Source organism: Xenopus tropicalis, chromosome 8 (assembly GCF_000004195.4).
Source record: "Xenopus tropicalis strain Nigerian chromosome 8, UCB_Xtro_10.0, whole genome shotgun sequence".
Lineage (NCBI taxonomy): Eukaryota > Metazoa > Chordata > Amphibia > Anura > Pipidae > Xenopus > Xenopus tropicalis.
The window spans coordinates 141,700,681-141,719,539 of record NC_030684.2 but is presented as its reverse complement, the minus strand read 5'-3'; the positions used below and the strand labels follow the sequence as shown (position 1 = coordinate 141,719,539).

Below are 18,859 nucleotides of genomic sequence, written 5' to 3'. Positions count from 1 at the left end.
GGCCCATAACATAAATGGGGCGTGGCAAGAGGGCAGGTGATGTAAAAAGGGGCAGGGCTATGATGTGACGGAGCCCTAGAGGGTGGATCCAGGAAGGATTGGGGCAAGATGAGGGTGTAGGTGGGGGGGCTAGGGGCTAAATTTAAGCAACTTTATTGCTGGTAAATTTGTAATGCCAGCCTCAGCCTTGGCAGGTGTTTTACTGGATAGGCCGGGCAGAGAGCTCCCACAATCCTTTGCTTAGTCTTATTGTGTGCATTACAGTCCTTTCCTGGGTAGGAGCAGGAGCTGCCATATTGCTTGATCCTACTAAGGCATTTATCCATTGAGTAGAGGAAATCTATTACAGACCACTAGAGGCGCTGTTCTCTCGAGAGAAGAGAAAGCAATGGGCACATACACTCGGTACTGACCTGTATCTGATTTGGGCCAATGAAGAACTTGCTGAGGATGTTGCTGAGGAAATTCTGCACCTCGTACCAGGGGTAGATACTGTTGGACCCGTCCAGCACAATCACAATGTCCAGATAGGTGGAGCATTCTGCCGAGAGAGATGTGGCCCCCATTAACCCCCATTCCTCTGCGGCAGGACAGCTGAGGATCATGGGACTTGTAGTTCCCCAGTTTAATTAGGGTTACTCACTCTGGGCGGTGGGTGCAACGGTCCCCGAGGGGCGGAAAGCCTTATCGACACTGGCGCAAATCCCAGTGCTGTACATGGAAGTGCCGCACTCCTGGGACCACAAGGGGGCGCAAGCCTGGGCAATGGGGGGGGGGAGAAAGACATATAAATGGCAATGCAAAAATGGTAACTAAATATAGTTAGAATATTCTTTATTCTCTGCACTGCTGGTCCTGACTACATAACAAATATAGCAGCACCCCTCCAGCCATGACACTCATTCCCACAATGCCTTGCATGCTCTGCATAGAACATATGTGTAAGAAATGGGAATGGCTGGAATGAGCCAGCAGGGTCGGACTGGGCCGCCGGGACACCGGGAAAACGGCCCAGACACAACCCTATTGCTGCTTCCTCTGGCCTCCGATGTCCTCCCCTGAGGATAGGGGCCCCTGGGGGGGGGAGATTTTAGGGGGGGTTTAGGGGTGCGTGGCGGGGGCCCCTGTGGGGGGGTTTAGGGGTGCGCAGCGGGGGCCCTGTGGGGAGGTTTAGGGGTGCGCAGGGGCGGCCCCTGTGGGGGGGTTTAGGGGTGCGCTGGCCCCTGCGGGGTGGGTTTAGGGGTGCGTGGCAAGGGCCACTGTGGGGGGGTTTAGGGGTGCGTGGCAGGGTCCCCTGTGGGGGGGTTTAGGGGTGCGCGGCGGGGGCCCCTGTGGGGGGGTTTAGGGGTGCGTGGCGGGGGCCCCTGTGGGGGGGTTTAGGGGTGCGCGGCGGGGGCCCCTGTGGGGGGCTTTACTGGTGCGCGGTGGGGGGGTTTAGGGGTGCGCGGCAGGGGCCCCTGTGGGGGGTTTAGGGGTGCGCGGCGGGGGCCCCTGTGGGGGGGTTTAGGGGTGCGCGGCGGGGGCCCCTGTGGGGGGGTTTAGGGGTGCGTGGCGGGGGCCCCTGTGGGGGGGTTTAGGGGTGCGCGGCGGGGGCCCCTGTGGGGGGCTTTACTGGTGCGCGGTGGGGGGGTTTAGGGGTGCGCGGCAGGGGCCCCTGTGGGGGGGTTTAGGGGGGGGGAGACCAGGGGCCCCTATGGGGGGGTTTAGGGGTGCGCGCCGGGGGGGGTTTAGGAGTGCGCGCCGGGGGGCCCCTGTGGGGGGGTTTAGGGGTGCGCGCCGGGGGCCCCTGTGGGGGGGTTTAGGGTTGCGCGCCGGGGGCCCCTGTGGGGGGGTTTGGGGGTGCACGGCGGGGGCCCCTCTGAGGGGGTTCAGGGGTGCGTGGCGGGGGCCCCTGTGGGGGGGTTTAGGGGTGCGCGGCGGGGGCCCCTGTGGGGGGTTTAGGGGTGTGCGGCGGGGGCCCCTGTGGGGGGGTTTAGGGGTGCGAAGCGGGGGCCCCTGTGGGGGGTTTAGGGGTGTGCGGCGGGGGGCCCCTGTGGGGGGTTTAGGGGTGCGCGGCGGGGGGCCCCTGTGGGGGGGTTTAGGGGTGCGAAGCGGGGGCCCCTGTGGGGGGTTTAGGGGTGTGCGGCGGGGGCCCCTGTGGGGGACACGGCCAAAGGAGGCACCTCGGGGGTGCAGGGCCCCTGGGGCTGCAGCCCCGGTATGCCCTGCACCCCCCTGTCCGACACTGTGAGCAAGGCATTGTGGGAAGTGGAATCAGAAACCATTTAGTAATGGGCTACCAGTTCTGTACACCCTAGCCCCTTAACCCATAGCAACCAATCAGATGCTTTCCTTATTCTAACTGCCCCACACCAGTGCAAGCTGATTGGACACCGGTACCTGTATTACTACATAACCCCAGTCTATGAATAGGCACCTCCTGAGCTGGCGAAAGGGTTTTTGGGGTAAATGCGTCTGTATTCGGCCGAGGGCAGAGGCGCTACCTGCGTTGGCCGGAGCCCATTGTGGTTCCAGGGCGGGCGCCCAGCTCAGCACTGAATCAGCTCAACCGCAAATATGCACCAGCACCCCACCCTGGCATTAACCCCGGAGGTGCCGGCCCGTCTGGGAATGCCAACCCCTGCCATATAGAATGACAGATATGCAGCCTACACCCCCCCCCCCCGCCTGCTGGGAGTTGGAGGAACCACAGCTGGAGGGCCGCAGGCCATTAGGTATTGCGGGGCCCCTACGTGATCACCCAGCAGCATCCAGCAAGCTAAGAGTTAACGTTTAGTATAATGTAGAGAGAAATATTCTGAGACAATTTGCAATTGGTCTTCATTTTTTATTATTTCTAGTTTTTTCTTTATTTTACTTTTTGTTCAGTTGGGAATTTCTGCAGTTATCTGGTTGCTAAGGTCCAAAGTACCTTAGCAACCAGGGAGTGGCTAAGGTAGAGTGGCAGTGAGAAAATGGAATATGAATAGGGGAGGGGCTGAATAGAAAGATAAAGAATAAAAAGTAACAATAACAATAAAACTGGAGCCTCACAGAGCAATAGGGTTTGGCTGCCGGGGTCAGTGACCCCCCATTTGAAAGCTGCAAAGAGTTGCTAGGGTCCAAATTACCTTAGCAACCATGAAGTGGTTTGAATGAGAGACTGGTATATGAATAGGAGAGGGGCCGAATAGAAAGATAAGGAATAAAAAGTAACAATAACAATAAAACTGGAGCCTCACAGAGCAATAGGGTTTGGCTGCCGGGGTCAGTGACCCCCATTTGAAAGCTGCAAAGAAACAGAAGAAGAAGGGAAATAATTCAAAAACTATAAGAAACAAATAATGAAGACCAATCGAAAACATAGTAAAAGTTAACATAAAGGTGAACCGCCCCTTTGATACTGTTCCAAAAACAACATCTCCCAGCATGCACTGCTACCAATGCAGGAAGGGGTTACAGGTTGGTAATTGGGCCTCAGCCCTGGGGGAAGTTGCACAATAGCCCTGTATGGGGGGGGGGCAGGGGAAAATAAATAGCCAAGTATTTCCTGCCCAACATTCCGTATATAGATCAGCGGAACTCACCACAAAACCACCTTGTGAGTCAGGTGTCAGCGCCATTCCCAAGTGCATGTTCTTCATCTGGGCCAAGGCGTTCCGCAGGGCGAGCTCCCCTGTCATAGTAACGGGCCAAAGTCAGCTGTACCCCCATACTGTACTGTGCACTATGGCACCTCCTACCCATGTGTATAAATACAAATATACAGAGAAGGAATGTTCTGGGCACACAATAAGCTGTACCCCCATACTGTACTGTCTAAGGGAAACACTATGGCACCCCCTACCCATATGTATAAATACAAATATACAGAGAAGGAATGTTCTGGGCACACAATAAGCTGTACCCCCATACTGTACTGTCTAAGGGAAACACTATGGCACCCCCTACCCATATGTATAAATACAGATATACAGAGAGGGAATGTTCTGGGCACACAATAAGCTGTACCCCATACTGTACTGTCTAAGGGAAACACTATGGCACCCCCTACCCATATGTATAAATACAAATATACAGAGAAGGAATGTTCTGGGCACACAATAAGCTGTACCCCCATACTGTACTGTCTAAGGGAAACACTATGGCACCCCCTACCCATATGTATAAATACAAATATACAGAGAAGGAATGCTCTGGGCACACAATAAGCTGTACCCCCATACTGTACTGTCTAAGGGAAACACTATGGCACCCCCTAACCATATGTATAAATACAAATATACAGAGAAGGAATGTTCTGGGCACACAATAAGCTGTACCCCCATACTGTACTGTCTAAGGGAAACACTATGGCACCCCCTACCCATATGTATAAATACAAATATACAGAGAAGGAATGCTCTGGGCACACAATAAGCTGTACCCCCATACTGTACTGTCTAAGGGAAACACTATGGCACCCCCTACCCATATGTATAAATACAAATATACAGAGAGGGAATGTTCTGGGCACACAATAAGCTGTACCCCCATACTGTACTGTCTAAGGGAAACACTATGGCACCCCCTAACCATATGTATAAATACAAATATACAGAGAAGGAATGTTCTGGGCACACAATAAGCTGTACCCCCATACTGTACTGTCTAAGGGAAACACTATGGCACCCCCTACCCATATGTATAAATACAAATATACAGAGAAGGAATGCTCTGGGCACACAATAAGCTGTACCCCCATACTGTACTGTCTAAGGGAAACACTATGGCACCCCCTAACCATATGTATAAATACAAATATACAGAGAAGGAATGTTCTGGGCACACAATAAGCTGTACCCCCATACTGTACTGTCTAAGGGAAACACTATGGCACCCCCTACCCATATGTATAAATACAAATATACAGAGAAGGACTATGGTCCCCCAGACAGAGGGCTCAGCACTAAGGAACATACCCAGGTTGACTTTAGTGCAGGAGGAGTTGCTCTGATCACCCACAATGCATCTGTACACATCTCCCTGCCGGTTGTCCTCCGAGCCGTCCCACGGGGCCCCCACCAACATCCTGCGTGACAAAGGAGGCACAAACATAAAAGTATAATATCTTTCCATTTAGCACCTTATTGTATTGTTATATACAGCAGCAACCAATCAGCAATCAGCTTCGAACAGGAATATCTACCCCACGAATATCATGTGTTAGGGAGTCGCACCGGGCAGTGAAGGGCAAGGAACAAGTTGCTTACAGCGCGGCTGGGAATGTCATTCTCCCTAGGAACATGGGAGCCAATAATGGGAATAACAGGATGGAGTTTCCCATCTGCAGGATCCATAACCTGAACATACAGTAACTATGTACGACCTGTAGCCCCCGGGGAAACGGAACAGAACTGACTAATGCTAGAAATCCTCTATTAACTGTAACGTGGGAAACAGCACTGGGGCCAGAACAGAACCATCAAGAAAGGGCAAATGAGGAAAGGGGATCTCACCATCAGCATAGGAAGGGGTTCCTTACTGGAAGGGCAGTCAGGTTATGGGATTCCCTACCAAGAGAGGGGGAATGAGTGATACATTGGGGGTGGGGGGGAAAGGGGATCTCACTATCAGCATAGGAAGGGGTTCCTTACTGTAAGGGCAGTCAGGTTATGGGGTTCCCTACCAAGAGAGGGGGAATGAGTGATACATTGGGGGTGGGGGGGAAAGGGGATCTCACTATCAGCATAGGAAGGGGTTCCTTACTGTAAGGGCAGTCAGGTTATGGGGTTCCCTACCAAGAGAGGGGGAATGAGTGATACATTGGGGGTGGGGAGGAAAGGGGATCTCACTATCAGCATAGGAAGGGGTTCCTTACTGTAAGGGCAGTCAGGTTATGGGGTTCCCTACCAAGAGAGGGGGAATGAGTGATACATTGGGGGTGGGGAGGAAAGGGGATCTCACCATCAGCATAGGAAGGGGCTCTTTACTGTAAGGGCAGTCAGGTTATGGGGTTCCCTACCCAGAGAGGGGGAATGAGCCAGACTGTACGTGAGTGGAAGTATAAGATCTATTACCCCCCTGGGTTTGTCCATAGTAACAATAGAGATACAGGAAGCCCACAGCTCTGTTGCTCTTGTCTGGGACACAGTGGGTTAAGGACAGAAGAGTCAGGCCGTATCCTACAGATTAGGAATCCAGATGTATCATCAGCCTTAGATCCATATCCACCTACAGACCTGCAGGCAGGAAGCTCTCAGTCCTTATTCCCGAGAGGAGCGCCCCCTTCCCGCACAGCCTGGTACAGCCATTAAGGGGAGAGTTGCTGTCAGGCTCATTTTCCCTTGGGGAGTCGGAAGGAAATAAAGCAGATGCTCATATGAGGAGCGGAGGTGGATCTCCGTAAACAGAAGCTGGAACCCAAACATCACTAATGTTGGCAAGAAAGTTCACTCGGCTTCTGGTTACTGCATGGTAATAGCCTAGCCGGGGGGGGGGGGGGCAAGAGCTTGCCGATTGGATGACCTGCTAAGGGGCAAGGCCAACAGAGCCAGGTAGTCAACTGGCCATTCCTGAAACCACCAGATGAAATTGGAAAATAATTGGGAAATGGTTGGGAGGGCATGTAACCAACAGGACCATTCCAGGTAGTCAACGGGATTGTCCTTTAGATTAAGAGAAGAGGTGACATAAAGAATACAACTGGTGGTGGTGCAGAACAAGAAATATGGTGGAAGATAGAGTAGGAAATGGACAATATTGGGGCAATAGGTCCAGGTAGTCAACAGAACTTTCTCTGATATCAACAAGACAGGTGATGGAATATAGAGTAGGAAATGGACAATACTGGGGCAATAAGGTCAGGTAGTCAACAGGACTTTCTCTGATATCAACAAGACAGGTGGTGGAAGATAGAGTAGGAAATGGACAATATTGGGGCAATAGGTCCAGGTAGTCAACAGAACTTTCTCTGATATCAACAAGACAGGTGATGGAATATAGAGTAGGAAATGGACAATACTGGGGCAATAAGGTCAGGTAGTCAACAGGACTTTCTCTGATATAAACAAGACAGGTGGTGGAAGATAGAGTAGGAAATGGACAATATTGGGGCAATAAGGTCAGGTAGTCAACAGGACTTTCTCTGATATCAACAAGACAGGTGGTGGAAGATAGAGTAGGAAATGGACAATATTGGGGCAATAGGTCCAGGCAGTCAACAGGACTTTCTCTGATATCAACAAGACAGGTGGTGGAAGATAGAGTAGGAAATGGACAATATTGGGGCAATAAGGTCAGGTAGTCAACAGGACTTTCTCTGATATAAACAAGACAGGTGGTGGAAGATAGAGTAGGAAATGGACAATACTGGGGCAATAAGGTCAGGTAGTCAACAGGACTTTCTCTGATATCAACAAGACAGGTGGTGGAATATAGAGTAGGAAATGGACAATATTGGGGCAATAGGTCCAGGTAGTCAACAGGACTTTCTCTGATATAAACAAGACAGGTGGTGGAAGATAGAGTAGGAAATGGACAATATTGGGGCAATAGGTCCAGGTAGTCAACAGGACTTTCTCTGATATAAACAAGACAGGTGGTGGAAGATAGAGTAGGAAATGGACAATATTGGGACAATAGGTCCAGGTAGTCAACAGGACTTTCTCTGATATCGACAAGAGATGTGGTGGAAGATAGAGTAGGAAATGGACAATATTGGGACAATAGGTCCAGGTAGTCAACAGGACTTTCTCTGATATCGATAAGAGATGTGGTGGAAGATAGAGTAGGAAATGGACAATATTGGGGCAATAGGTCCAGGTAGTCAACAGGACTTTCTCTGATATCGACAAGAGATGTGGTGGAAGATAGAGTAGGAAATGGACAATATTGGGGCAATAGGTCCAGGTAGTCAACAGGACTTTCTCTGATATCGACAAGAGATGTGGTGGAAGATAGAGTGGGAAATGGATGATATTGTATAAATAGTCCCTGATAATCAACAGCAGAGTGAAACCCCATGGGCAGGTTCTGGGGGTATTAAACCCTTTAACATCAACAACATGAAAGTAAGGGCTGTCAAGACTGTGGGGTACAAGGGTTGTTCCATAATCAGCTGAGAAGTCTACAGACCGGAAAATGGCAGCTATTGTGCCAACTGGTCCATGTAGTTGATAGGACAATAATGTGGCAATAGTTCTAGGTAGTCAACTGAACTGTTGAAGTCAGTAGAGCGAAGGCTAGATGGGCAGGTTCCGGAGGTTCCTAACAGTTAATATCAGCAAGATGGGACTAAGGGCTGCCAAGAGTGCGGTGTGTGAGGCTCATTCCTTAGTCAGCTGAGAGGAGCCCACGGGCTGGCAAGAGAAGGCCTTGGCTCAGCTAAAGGAAAAGGCAGACCAGTAGGGCAGGTTTGTGGGTCAGAAGTTCAGCAATGAGTCCATTAGTGATGATGAAGATGTATAGGCTACTAACTGCCAAGCTGGGCTCCCCAGGTGCCTCTGAACTAACAGGGGCCTCATTGGGGGGTCATGGGAGTTGTAGTCCATCAGCAAATCTACAGCCACTGAAGCCACCGAACCATCATCTGGACACACAGGGAAGTCCACTTACCATTTCTGGCCTTCAGCCTCATGTTGGAGAACCTTGTAGCCAAACTGAGCTTCTTCTGGCCCCCGGAAAATACGCGGCCTCCTGGTGTCAATATTAAAGCATGAAATCGACCCTGAAATACAATATGAACAAACAGAATGCGGAGGGTCATCAGTATCTGTCCAGGGGGAACTGCCTAGGGGAAGCAATATGGCAGCTCCTTCCCATACATAGAAATAAATACGTATTGGGCACAACTGCATAAAATCAGGCTATACTTTCCCTTTAAAGAGGAGGGCACCTGTGGTCCCCAGGCTGGGGGGGGCTCTCGGTCACTGGAAGGGCAGATGTGTGGGGGGGGGGCAGTTAGTACCAAGAGCCCAATACAGAGACTCTCTGTCCCACTAAGAGCCAAGGAATGTAGAGAAACCTCCCCAAACCGACACAGTACCAATTATCCAGGGTGGGGACCCGCCAGTTGCCTCCCACTGCCGCCCAGCACCTCTCTGCTGCCCATTCATCATTGGGGCCTAAATATGGTCCAGCAGAGTCCCAGGGAATGAGGCTACAATTCCCAGCATCCTCTCAGAGACAGCATCAGTATTATATACTGTATATATCTATCTGTATAACAGAGCATTCTGTCACAGTGGCACAGATCCTATCTGATCCCCCCCATTGTAAGCAGCAGTCCTGCCCTGCTTTATGGCTGAGATTCTAGCTATCTGTATAACAGAGCATTCTGTCACAGTGGCACAGATCCTATCTGATCCCCCCATTGTAAGCAGCAGTCCTGCCCTGCTTTATGGCTGAGATTCTAGCTATCTGTATAACAGAGCATTCTGTCACAGTGGCACAGATCCTATCTGATCCCCCCCATTGTAAGCAGCAGTCGTGCCCTGCTTTATGGCTGAGATTCTAGCTATCTGTATAACAGAGCATTCTGTCACAGTGGCACAGATCCTATCTGATCCCCCCATTGTAAGCAGCAGTCCTGCCCTGCTTTATGGCTGAGATTCTAGCTATCTGTATAACAGAGCATTCTGTCACAGTAGAAACCTATTGATTACAGGAAACTAAGCCACACATATTTAATGAGAACAGGAAGAAGAAATAAAAACATTACTCAAATCCAGCTCAGAGTTGGGCTACACCAACCTGTAGCCAATCAGAGCATTACAATATCCCCAGGGCTAGACCAACCTGTAGCCAATTAGAGCATTACAATATCCCCAGGGCTAGACCAACCTGTAGCCAATCAGAGCATTACAATATCCCCAGGGCTAGACCAACCTGTAGCCAATCAGAGCATTACAATATTCCCAGGGCTAGACCAACCTGTAGCCAATCAGGGAATTACAATATCCCCAGGGCTAGACCAACCTGTAGCCAATCAGAGCATTACAATATCCCCAGGGCTAGACCAACCTGTAGCCAATCAGAGCATTACAATATCCCCAGGGCTAGACCAACCTGTAGCCAATCAGAGCATTACAATATCCCCAGGGCTAGACCAACCTGTAGCCAATCAGAGCATTACAATATCCCCAGGGCTAGACCAACCTGTAGCCAATCAGAGCATTACAATATCCCCAGGGCTAGACCAACCTGTAGCCAATCAGGGAATTACAATATCCCCAGGGCTAGACCAACCTGTAGCCAATCAGAGCATTACAATATCCCCAGGGCTAGACCAACCTGTAGCCAATCAGAGCATTACAATATCCCCAGGGCTAGACCAACCTGTAGCCAATCAGAGCATTACAATATTCCCAGAGCTAGACCAACCTGTAGCCAATCAGAGCATTACAATATCCCCAGGGCTAGACCAACCTGTAGCCAATCAGAACATTACAATATCCCCAGGGCTAGACCAACCTGTAGCCAATCAGAGCATTACAATATCCCCAGGGCTAGACCAACCTGTAGCCAATCAGGGAATTACAATATCCCCAGGGCCAGACCAACCTGTAGCCAATCAGGGAATTACAATATCCCCAGGGCCAGACCAACCTGTAGCCAATCAGGGAATTACAATATCCCCAGGCTAGACCAACCTGTAGCCAATCAGGGAATTACAATATCCCCAGAGCTAGACCAACCTGTAGCCAATCAGAGCATTACAATATCCCCAGGGCTAGACCAACCTGTAGCCAATTAGAGCATTACAATATCCCCAGGGCTAGACCAACCTGTAGCCAATCAGAGCATTACAATATCCCCAGGGCTAGACCAACCTGTAGCCAATCAGAGCATTACAATATCCCCAGGGCTAGACCAACCTGTAGCCAATCAGAGCATTACAATATCCCCAGGGCTAGACCAACCTGTAGCCAATCAGAGCATTACAATATCCCCAGGGCTAGACCAACCTGTAGCCAATCAGGGAATTACAATATCCCCAGGGCTAGACCAACCTGTAGCCAATCAGAGCATTACAATATCCCCAGGGCTAGACCAACCTGTAGCCAATCAGAGCATTACAATATCCCCAGGGCTAGACCAACCTGTAGCCAATCAGAGCATTACAATATTCCCAGAGCTAGACCAACCTGTAGCCAATCAGAGCATTACAATATCCCCAGGGCTAGACCAACCTGTAGCCAATCAGAACATTACAATATCCCCAGGGCTAGACCAACCTGTAGCCAATCAGGGAATTACAATATCCCCAGGGCCAGACCAACCTGTAGCCAATCAGGGAATTACAATATCCCCAGGCTAGACCAACCTGTAGCCAATCAGGGAATTACAATATCCCCAGAGCTAGACCAACCTGTAGCCAATCAGAGCATTACAATATCCCCAGGGCTAGACCAACCTGTAGCCAATTAGAGCATTACAATATCCCCAGGGCTAGACCAACCTCTAGCCAATCAGAGCATTACAATATCCCCAGGGCTAGACCAACCTGTAGCCAATCAGGGAATTACAATATCCCCAGGGCTAGACCAACCTGTAGCCAATCAGAGCATTACAATATCCCCAGGGCTAGACCAACCTGTAGCCAATCAGAGCATTACAATAGCCCCAGGGCTAGACCAACCTGTAGCCAATCAGAGCATTACAATATCCCCAGGGCTAGACCAACCTGTAGCCAATCAGAGAATTACAATATCCCCAGGGCTAGACCAACCTGTAGCCAATCAGAGCATTACAATATCCCCAGGGCTAGACCAACCTGTAGCCAATCAGAGCATTACAATATCCCCAGGGCTAGACCAACCTGTAGCCAATCAGAGCATTACAATATCCCCAGGGCTAGACCAACCTGTAGCCAATCAGAGCATTACAATATCCCCAGGGCTAGACCAACCTGTAGCCAATCAGGGAATTACAATATCCCCAGGGCTAGACCAACCTGTAGCCAATCAGAGCATTACAATATCCCCAGGGCTAGACCAACCTGTAGCCAATCAGGGAATTACAATATCCCCAGGGCTAGACCAACCTGTAGCCAATCAGAGCATTACAATATCCCCAGGGCTAGACCAACCTGTAGCCAATCAGAGCATTACAATATCCCCAGGGCTAGACCAACCTGTAGCCAATCAGAGCATTACAATATTCCCAGAGCTAGACCAACCTGTAGCCAATCAGAGCATTACAATATCCCCAGGGCTAGACCAACCTGTAGCCAATCAGGGAATTACAATATCCCCAGGGCCAGACCAACCTGTAGCCAATCAGGGAATTACAATATCCCCAGGCTAGACCAACCTGTAGCCAATCAGGGAATTACAATATCCCCAGAGCTAGACCAACCTGTAGCCAATCAGAGCATTACAATATCCCCAGGGCTAGACCAACCTGTAGCCAATTAGAGCATTACAATATCCCCAGGGCTAGACCAACCTCTAGCCAATCAGAGCATTACAATATCCCCAGGGCTAGACCAACCTGTAGCCAATCAGGGAATTACAATATCCCCAGGGCTAGACCAACCTGTAGCCAATCAGAGCATTACAATATCCCCAGGGCTAGACCAACCTGTAGCCAATCAGAGCATTACAATATCCCCAGGGCTAGACCAACCTGTAGCCAATCAGAGAATTACAATATCCCCAGGGCTAGACCAACCTGTAGCCAATCAGAGCATTACAATATCCCCAGGGCTAGACCAACCTGTAGCCAATCAGGGAATTACAATATCCCCAGGGCTAGACCAACCTGTAGCCAATCAGAGCATTACAATATCCCCAGGGCTAGACCAACCTGTAGCCAATCAGAGAATTACAATATCCCCAGGGCTAGACCAACCTGTAGCCAATCAGAGAATTACAATATCCCCAGGGCTAGACCAACCTGTAGCCAATCAGGGAATTACAATATCCCCAGGGCTAGACCAACCTGTAGCCAATCAGAGCATTACAATATCCCCAGGGCTAGACCAACCTCTAGCCAATCAGAGCATTACAATATCCCCAGGGCTAGACCAACCTGTAGCCAATCAGAGCATTACAATATCCCCAGGGCTAGACCAACCTGTAGCCAATCAGAGCATTACAATATCCCCAGGGCTAGACCAACCTGTAGCCAATCAGGGAATTACAATATCCCCAGGGCTAGACCAACCTGTAGCCAATCAGAGCATTACAATATCCCCAGGGCTAGACCAACCTGTAGCCAATCAGAGCATTACAATATCCCCAGGGCTAGACCAACCTGTAGCCAATCAGAGCATTACAATATCCCCAGGGCTAGACCAACCTGTAGCCAATCAGGGAATTACAATATCCCCAGGGCTAGACCAACCTGTAGCCAATCAGGGAATTACAATATCCCCAGGGCTAGACCAACCTGTAGCCAATCAGAGCATTACAATATCCCCAGGGCTAGACCAACCTGTAGCCAATCAGAGCATTACAATATCCCCAGGGCTAGACCAACCTGTAGCCAATCAGAGCATTGCAATATCCCCAGGGCTAGACCAACCTGTAGCCAATCAGGGAATTACAATATCCCCAGGGCTAGACCAACCTGTAGCCAATCAGGGAATTACAATATCCCCAGGGCTAGACCAACCTGTAGCCAATCAGAGAATTACAATATCCCCAGAGCTAGACCAACCTGTAGCCAATCAGAGCATTACAATATCCCCAGGGCTAGACCAACCTGTAGCCAATCAGGGAATTACAATATTCCCAGGCTAGACCAACCTGTAGCCAATCAGGGAATTACAATATCCCCAGAGCCAGACCAACCTGTAGCCAATCAGAGCATTACAATATCCCCAGGGCTAGACCAACCTGTAGCCAATCAGGGAATTACAATATCCCCAGGGCTAGACCAACCTGTAGCCAATCAGGGAATTACAATATCCCCAGGGCTAGACCAACCTGTAGCCAATCAGAGCATTACAATATCCCCAGGGCTAGACCAACCTGTAGCCAATCAGAGTGAGTAGGAGGGGCACTAGTGTTTGGGTTGATTCTATATATTTAAGAGAAAAGCTATATTTATCGAGTTGAGGGCATAGTTTCCCTTTAAGTACTTGTGGCTACGGAGGCTCGGAGCCCGGGGAGGCAGTGGCCGGCCCCCCAGTTACCCCATGGATGGAGGGGGGGGGTATAAATTACAGGTTTGTGCCCAGCTCTAAATACATCCTACAAATCTATAAATATAAATCCACACTGTCCAGACACAAAGCCCACCCAATGCGCTGGCACCGTGTTGGCCCCGCCCCCAGCAGGGCTAGGAATAGCCGAGGCTTCACTTTACTGCACTGCTGTTCTGCTATGATAAGCATGAAGCGCAGGGAGATGTTTGGGCACAGGGAGACCTAGATCCTGCCTTAGGAATTACTGACATTTTTATCCAGCCTGGCGCTGATCTGGCTGGTTGCTAAGGTAACTTAAACTAGCAACCACAAAGTGTTGCTGCTTCCCCCCCAATATTTACCCCCTTACTCCCCCTTTTCTTTTCCCCCCTTTGTAACTACTCTCTCTCGCACCACATTTCAATTGGAAAATAAAGATTTGGCTCCGTACGCCCCGACCCACTGACAGCTCATTAGGAGGCAAAGTTCCCCTTTAATCTCTAAAGGTAAAGCAGACAAACACTGGATTCTATCAGCAAGCAGCACCCTGTACTGGGGCTGAGGGAGTAATAAAGCTGTTGCCCCTGGGGCAATTCTGTCACTGGGGCAGGGTAAGGGTTAATGGGGCAGCAGGGCAGGCTAATGGGATATAAAGGGTAAGAGTCACTTACCTGGTTCCAGGAGCAGAGAGAGGAGGATGAGGAGGTGCCGGTGGGACTCCATGGAGGGGGTACAGTTCCTATTGCAGGAGGGCAGACTCCCCCGACCCACAGGCTGAAAGCTCCCTCTGTCCTCACTCCACTCGCTGCTCCACTCTCCCTCTCCCGGGGGCGCAACCTCATTGGCTCATTAATATAACTCTGTTTTCCCTCTGCTTTTTTTTCTCTTGGCCGGGGAGACAATATTACAGGGCTGGGTGTGAGGCTGGCCAATAGCAGGGAAGGAGAGGCAGGGAATATGCAATGAGTGGAGGGGACAGGGCACTGCCTCCCAGTGAAGGTGGTAATGATGTCTGGAAAGCTGGAACGGAAATAGAGACTGTCCGGCTGTGAACATTGTAGCATTTGTAGGTGAGAACTGTGGGGTGGTGACATACGGGCAAGCTAGAGAGACAGTAGGGCAAGTTAGAGAGACAGTAGGGCAGGATGGAGACAGTAGGGCAAGATAGAGAGACAGTAGGGCAGGATGGAGACAGTAGGGCAAGATGGAGACAGTAGGGCAAGATGGAGACAGTAGGACAAGATGGAGACAGTAGGACAAGATGGAGACAGTAGGGCAAGATGGAGACAGTAGGGCAAGATGGAGACAGTAGGGCAAAATGGAGACAGTAGGGCAAGATGGAGACAGTAGGGCAAGATGGAGACAGTAGGGCAAAATGGAGACAGTAGGGCAAGATGGAGACAGTAGGGCAGGATGGAGACAGTAGGGCAAGATGGAGACAGTAGGGCAAAATGGAGACAGTAGGGCAAGATGGAGACAGTAGGGCAAAATGGAGACAGTAGGGCAAGATGGAGACAGTAGGGCAGGATGGAGGCAGTAGGGCAGGATGGAGACAGTAGGGCAAGATGGAGACAGTAGGGCAAGATGGAGGCAGTAGGGCAAGATGAAGACAGTAGGGCAAGATGGGGACAGTAGGGCAAGATGGAGACAGTAGGGCAGGATGGAGACAGTAGGACAAGATGGAGACAGTAGGGCAAGATGGAGACAGTAGGGCAAGATGGAGGCAGTAGGGCAAGATGGAGGCAGTAGGGCAAGATGAAGGCAGTAGGGCAAGATGGGGACAGTAGGGCAAGATGGGGACAGTAGGGCAAGATGGAGACAGTAGGGCAAGATGGAGACAGTAGGGCAAGATGGAGGCAGTAGGGCAAGATGGGGACAGTAGGGCAAGATGGAGACAGTAGGGCAGGATGGAGACAGTAGGACAAGATGGAGACAGTAGGGCAAGATGGAGACAGTAGGGCAAGATGAAGACAGTAGGACAAGATGGAGACAGTAGGACAAGATGGAGAAGGTAGAGCAAACGAGTGAGAGATTGGCAGTTGCAGTAGGAATTCATAGTGACTGGGGAAGTTAATTTGACTCATTTTGGGGGTCACCTTGGACCAGTATTTGTCTTAACGGGTAAAGACTTTAGTGTTGAAGACATCTGGATGGAGACAGTAGGGCAAGATGGAGACAGTAGGGCAAGATGGAGACAGTAGGACAAGATGGAGACAGTAGGGCAAGATGGAGACAGTAGGGCAAGATGGAGACAGTAGGGCAAGATGGAGACAGTAGGGCAAAATGGAGACAGTAGGGCAAGATGGAGACAGTAGGGCAAGATGGAGACAGTAGGGCAAAATGGAGACAGTAGGGCAAGATGGAGACAGTAGGGCAGGATGGAGACAGTAGGGCAAGATGGAGACAGTAGGGCAAAATGGAGACAGTAGGGCAAGATGGAGACAGTAGGGCAAAATGGAGACAGTAGGGCAAGATGGAGACAGTAGGGCAAGATGGAGGCAGTAGGGCAGGATGGAGACAGTAGGGCAAGATGGAGACAGTAGGGCAAGATGGAGGCAGTAGGGCAAGATGAAGACAGTAGGGCAAGATGGGGACAGTAGGGCAAGATGGAGACAGTAGGGCAGGATGGAGACAGTAGGACAAGATGGAGACAGTAGGGCAAGATGGAGACAGTAGGGCAAGATGGAGGCAGTAGGGCAAGATGGAGGCAGTAGGGCAAGATGAAGGCAGTAGGGCAAGATGGGGACAGTAGGGCAAGATGGGGACAGTAGGGCAAGATGGAGACAGTAGGGCAAGATGGAGACAGTAGGGCAAGATGGAGGCAGTAGGGCAAGATGGGGACAGTAGGGCAAGATGGAGACAGTAGGGCAGGATGGAGACAGTAGGACAAGATGGAGACAGTAGGGCAAGATGGAGACAGTAGGGCAAGATGAAGACAGTAGGACAAGATGGAGACAGTAGGACAAGATGGAGAAGGTAGAGCAAACGAGTGAGAGATTGGCAGTTGCAGTAGGAATTCATAGTGACTGGGGAAGTTAATTTGACTCATTTTGGGGGTCACCTTGGACCAGTATTTGTCTTAACGGGTAAAGACTTTAGTGTTGAAGACATCTGAGGGTTCTACATTCCTTGAAGGAAAAAGGGGGGGGGTGGTGGATACATGGTCAGATACTTAGTATCTCTATAATATACCCTATAAGGGGGCAGGAAAGGGTTACTTGCCACGACCCCAGCCTAGTACAGCCCCCCCTACAGTATATACCCCCCCCCCCCATTATAGACAGCAGAGTTCAGTGCTTGTGGGGTTACATCTGTGGGTGGCGGAGGGAGGGGGGGGTGCTGAGCCAAATTTTCCTTGTTTGTGGTTTTGTAACGAGTCCCTGCTCCTACTCCCCCCTCCCTCTGGCAGCTCCCTGACTGGCGGCTGGGCCTACAGGGCGGCACTAGGATTGCCCCAAGCAATATATACAGTATGTAAGGAAATATCACTTTTAATAGATGACAATCGCTGCTTCTGCAGCAGCCCCGGTAATGTCGCAGCTAAATAAATAGCCCCCAGGGTTGGGGAACTGCCCACTTGCCCCGGGGAACAGCCCCGCTGTAGGGAGTCACAGGCAGGTTGAGGATGAAACGTTTGGACCCAGAACAGAGACTGTTGCTTGGCTACGAGAGCCCACATGGTACTAATTAAAGTAACGAAGCATCAGAGTGAAAGAGCATTACCCACATGTCTCTCCTTATACCCCCCCAGTAGCCATGCTGCCCCCCAGTAGCCATGCTGCCTCCCCCAGTAGCCATGCTGCCCCCCCTGTAGCCATGCTGCCCCCCATTAGCCATGCTGCCCCCCAGTAGCCATGCTGCCCCCCAGTAGCCATGCTGCCCCCAGTAGCCATGCTGCCCCCCCAGTAGCCATGCTGCCCCCCCAGTAGCCATGCTGCCCCCCAGTAGCCATGCTGCCCCCCCAGTAGCCATGCTGCCTCCCCCAGTAGCCATGCTGCCCCCCCTGTAGCCATGCTGCCCCCCAGTAGCCATGCTGCCCCCCAGTAGCCATGCTGCCCCCCCAGTAGCCATGCTGCCCCCCCAGTAGCCATGCTGCCCCCACAGTAGCCATGCTGCCCCCCCCCCCAGTAGCCATGCTGCCCCCCCCCCCGTAGGCGCTGCTGGGTGCCAGGGAGGAGATAGGGGACTCCCAAGTCTGCACATTCCTGTAACAACTGCTCTCTGGGCGGCACAGGGTTGTAAAATGACAGTTGCTCCTAGAAATGTAGAGAGTCTGCCCATCTGCCCCCTGGGGTTCTGCCCCTCTGACATATTTACTGCCCCAGACATTTCTGTGATGCTTTGTGAGCTGCTTTTCCTCCTATCCTACGAATCTCATCAGCTCAACATTTTCCTGTGGTGAGCAGGTCCATGTTCTGTTCTAAGCAGCCCAACCTTATCCTATGGTGAGCAGGTCCATGTTCTGTTCTAAGCAGCCCAACCTTATCCTATGGTGAGCAGGTCCATGTTCTGTTCTAAGCTGCCCAGCCTTATCCTATGGTGAGCAGGTCCATGTTCTGTTCTAAGCTGCCCAGCCTTATCCTATGGTGAGCAGGTCCATGTTCTGTTCTAAGCTGCCCAGCCTTATCCTATGGTGAGCAGGTCCATGTTCTGTTCTAAGTTGCCCAGCCGTATCCTGAGGGGAGCAGGTCCATGTTCTGTTCTAAGCAGCCCAACATTATCCTACGGTGAGCAGGTCCATGTTCTTTTCTAAACAGCCCAACATTA

General features: G+C 50.9%; 1 protein-coding gene across 1 annotated transcript in view; it reads right to left on the bottom strand.

Annotated features, from left to right (window-relative positions):
- itga10 (integrin subunit alpha 10) overlaps positions 1–14,964 on the bottom strand; it is a 52,863-nt gene extending 37,899 nt beyond the window's left edge. The window contains exons 1-6 of the mRNA XM_031891464.1: positions 14,764–14,964; positions 8,575–8,686; positions 4,941–5,050; positions 3,567–3,655; positions 644–758; positions 414–541 (exon numbers count right to left, since the gene is read on the bottom strand). Coding sequence (XP_031747324.1) covers positions 414–541; positions 644–758; positions 3,567–3,655; positions 4,941–5,050; positions 8,575–8,686; positions 14,764–14,815 — 606 coding nt within the window. The 5' untranslated portion in view covers positions 14,816–14,964. The remainder of the gene's footprint in view (positions 1–413; positions 542–643; positions 759–3,566; positions 3,656–4,940; positions 5,051–8,574; positions 8,687–14,763) is intronic.
- Positions 14,965–18,859: the final 3,895 nt, after the last annotated feature.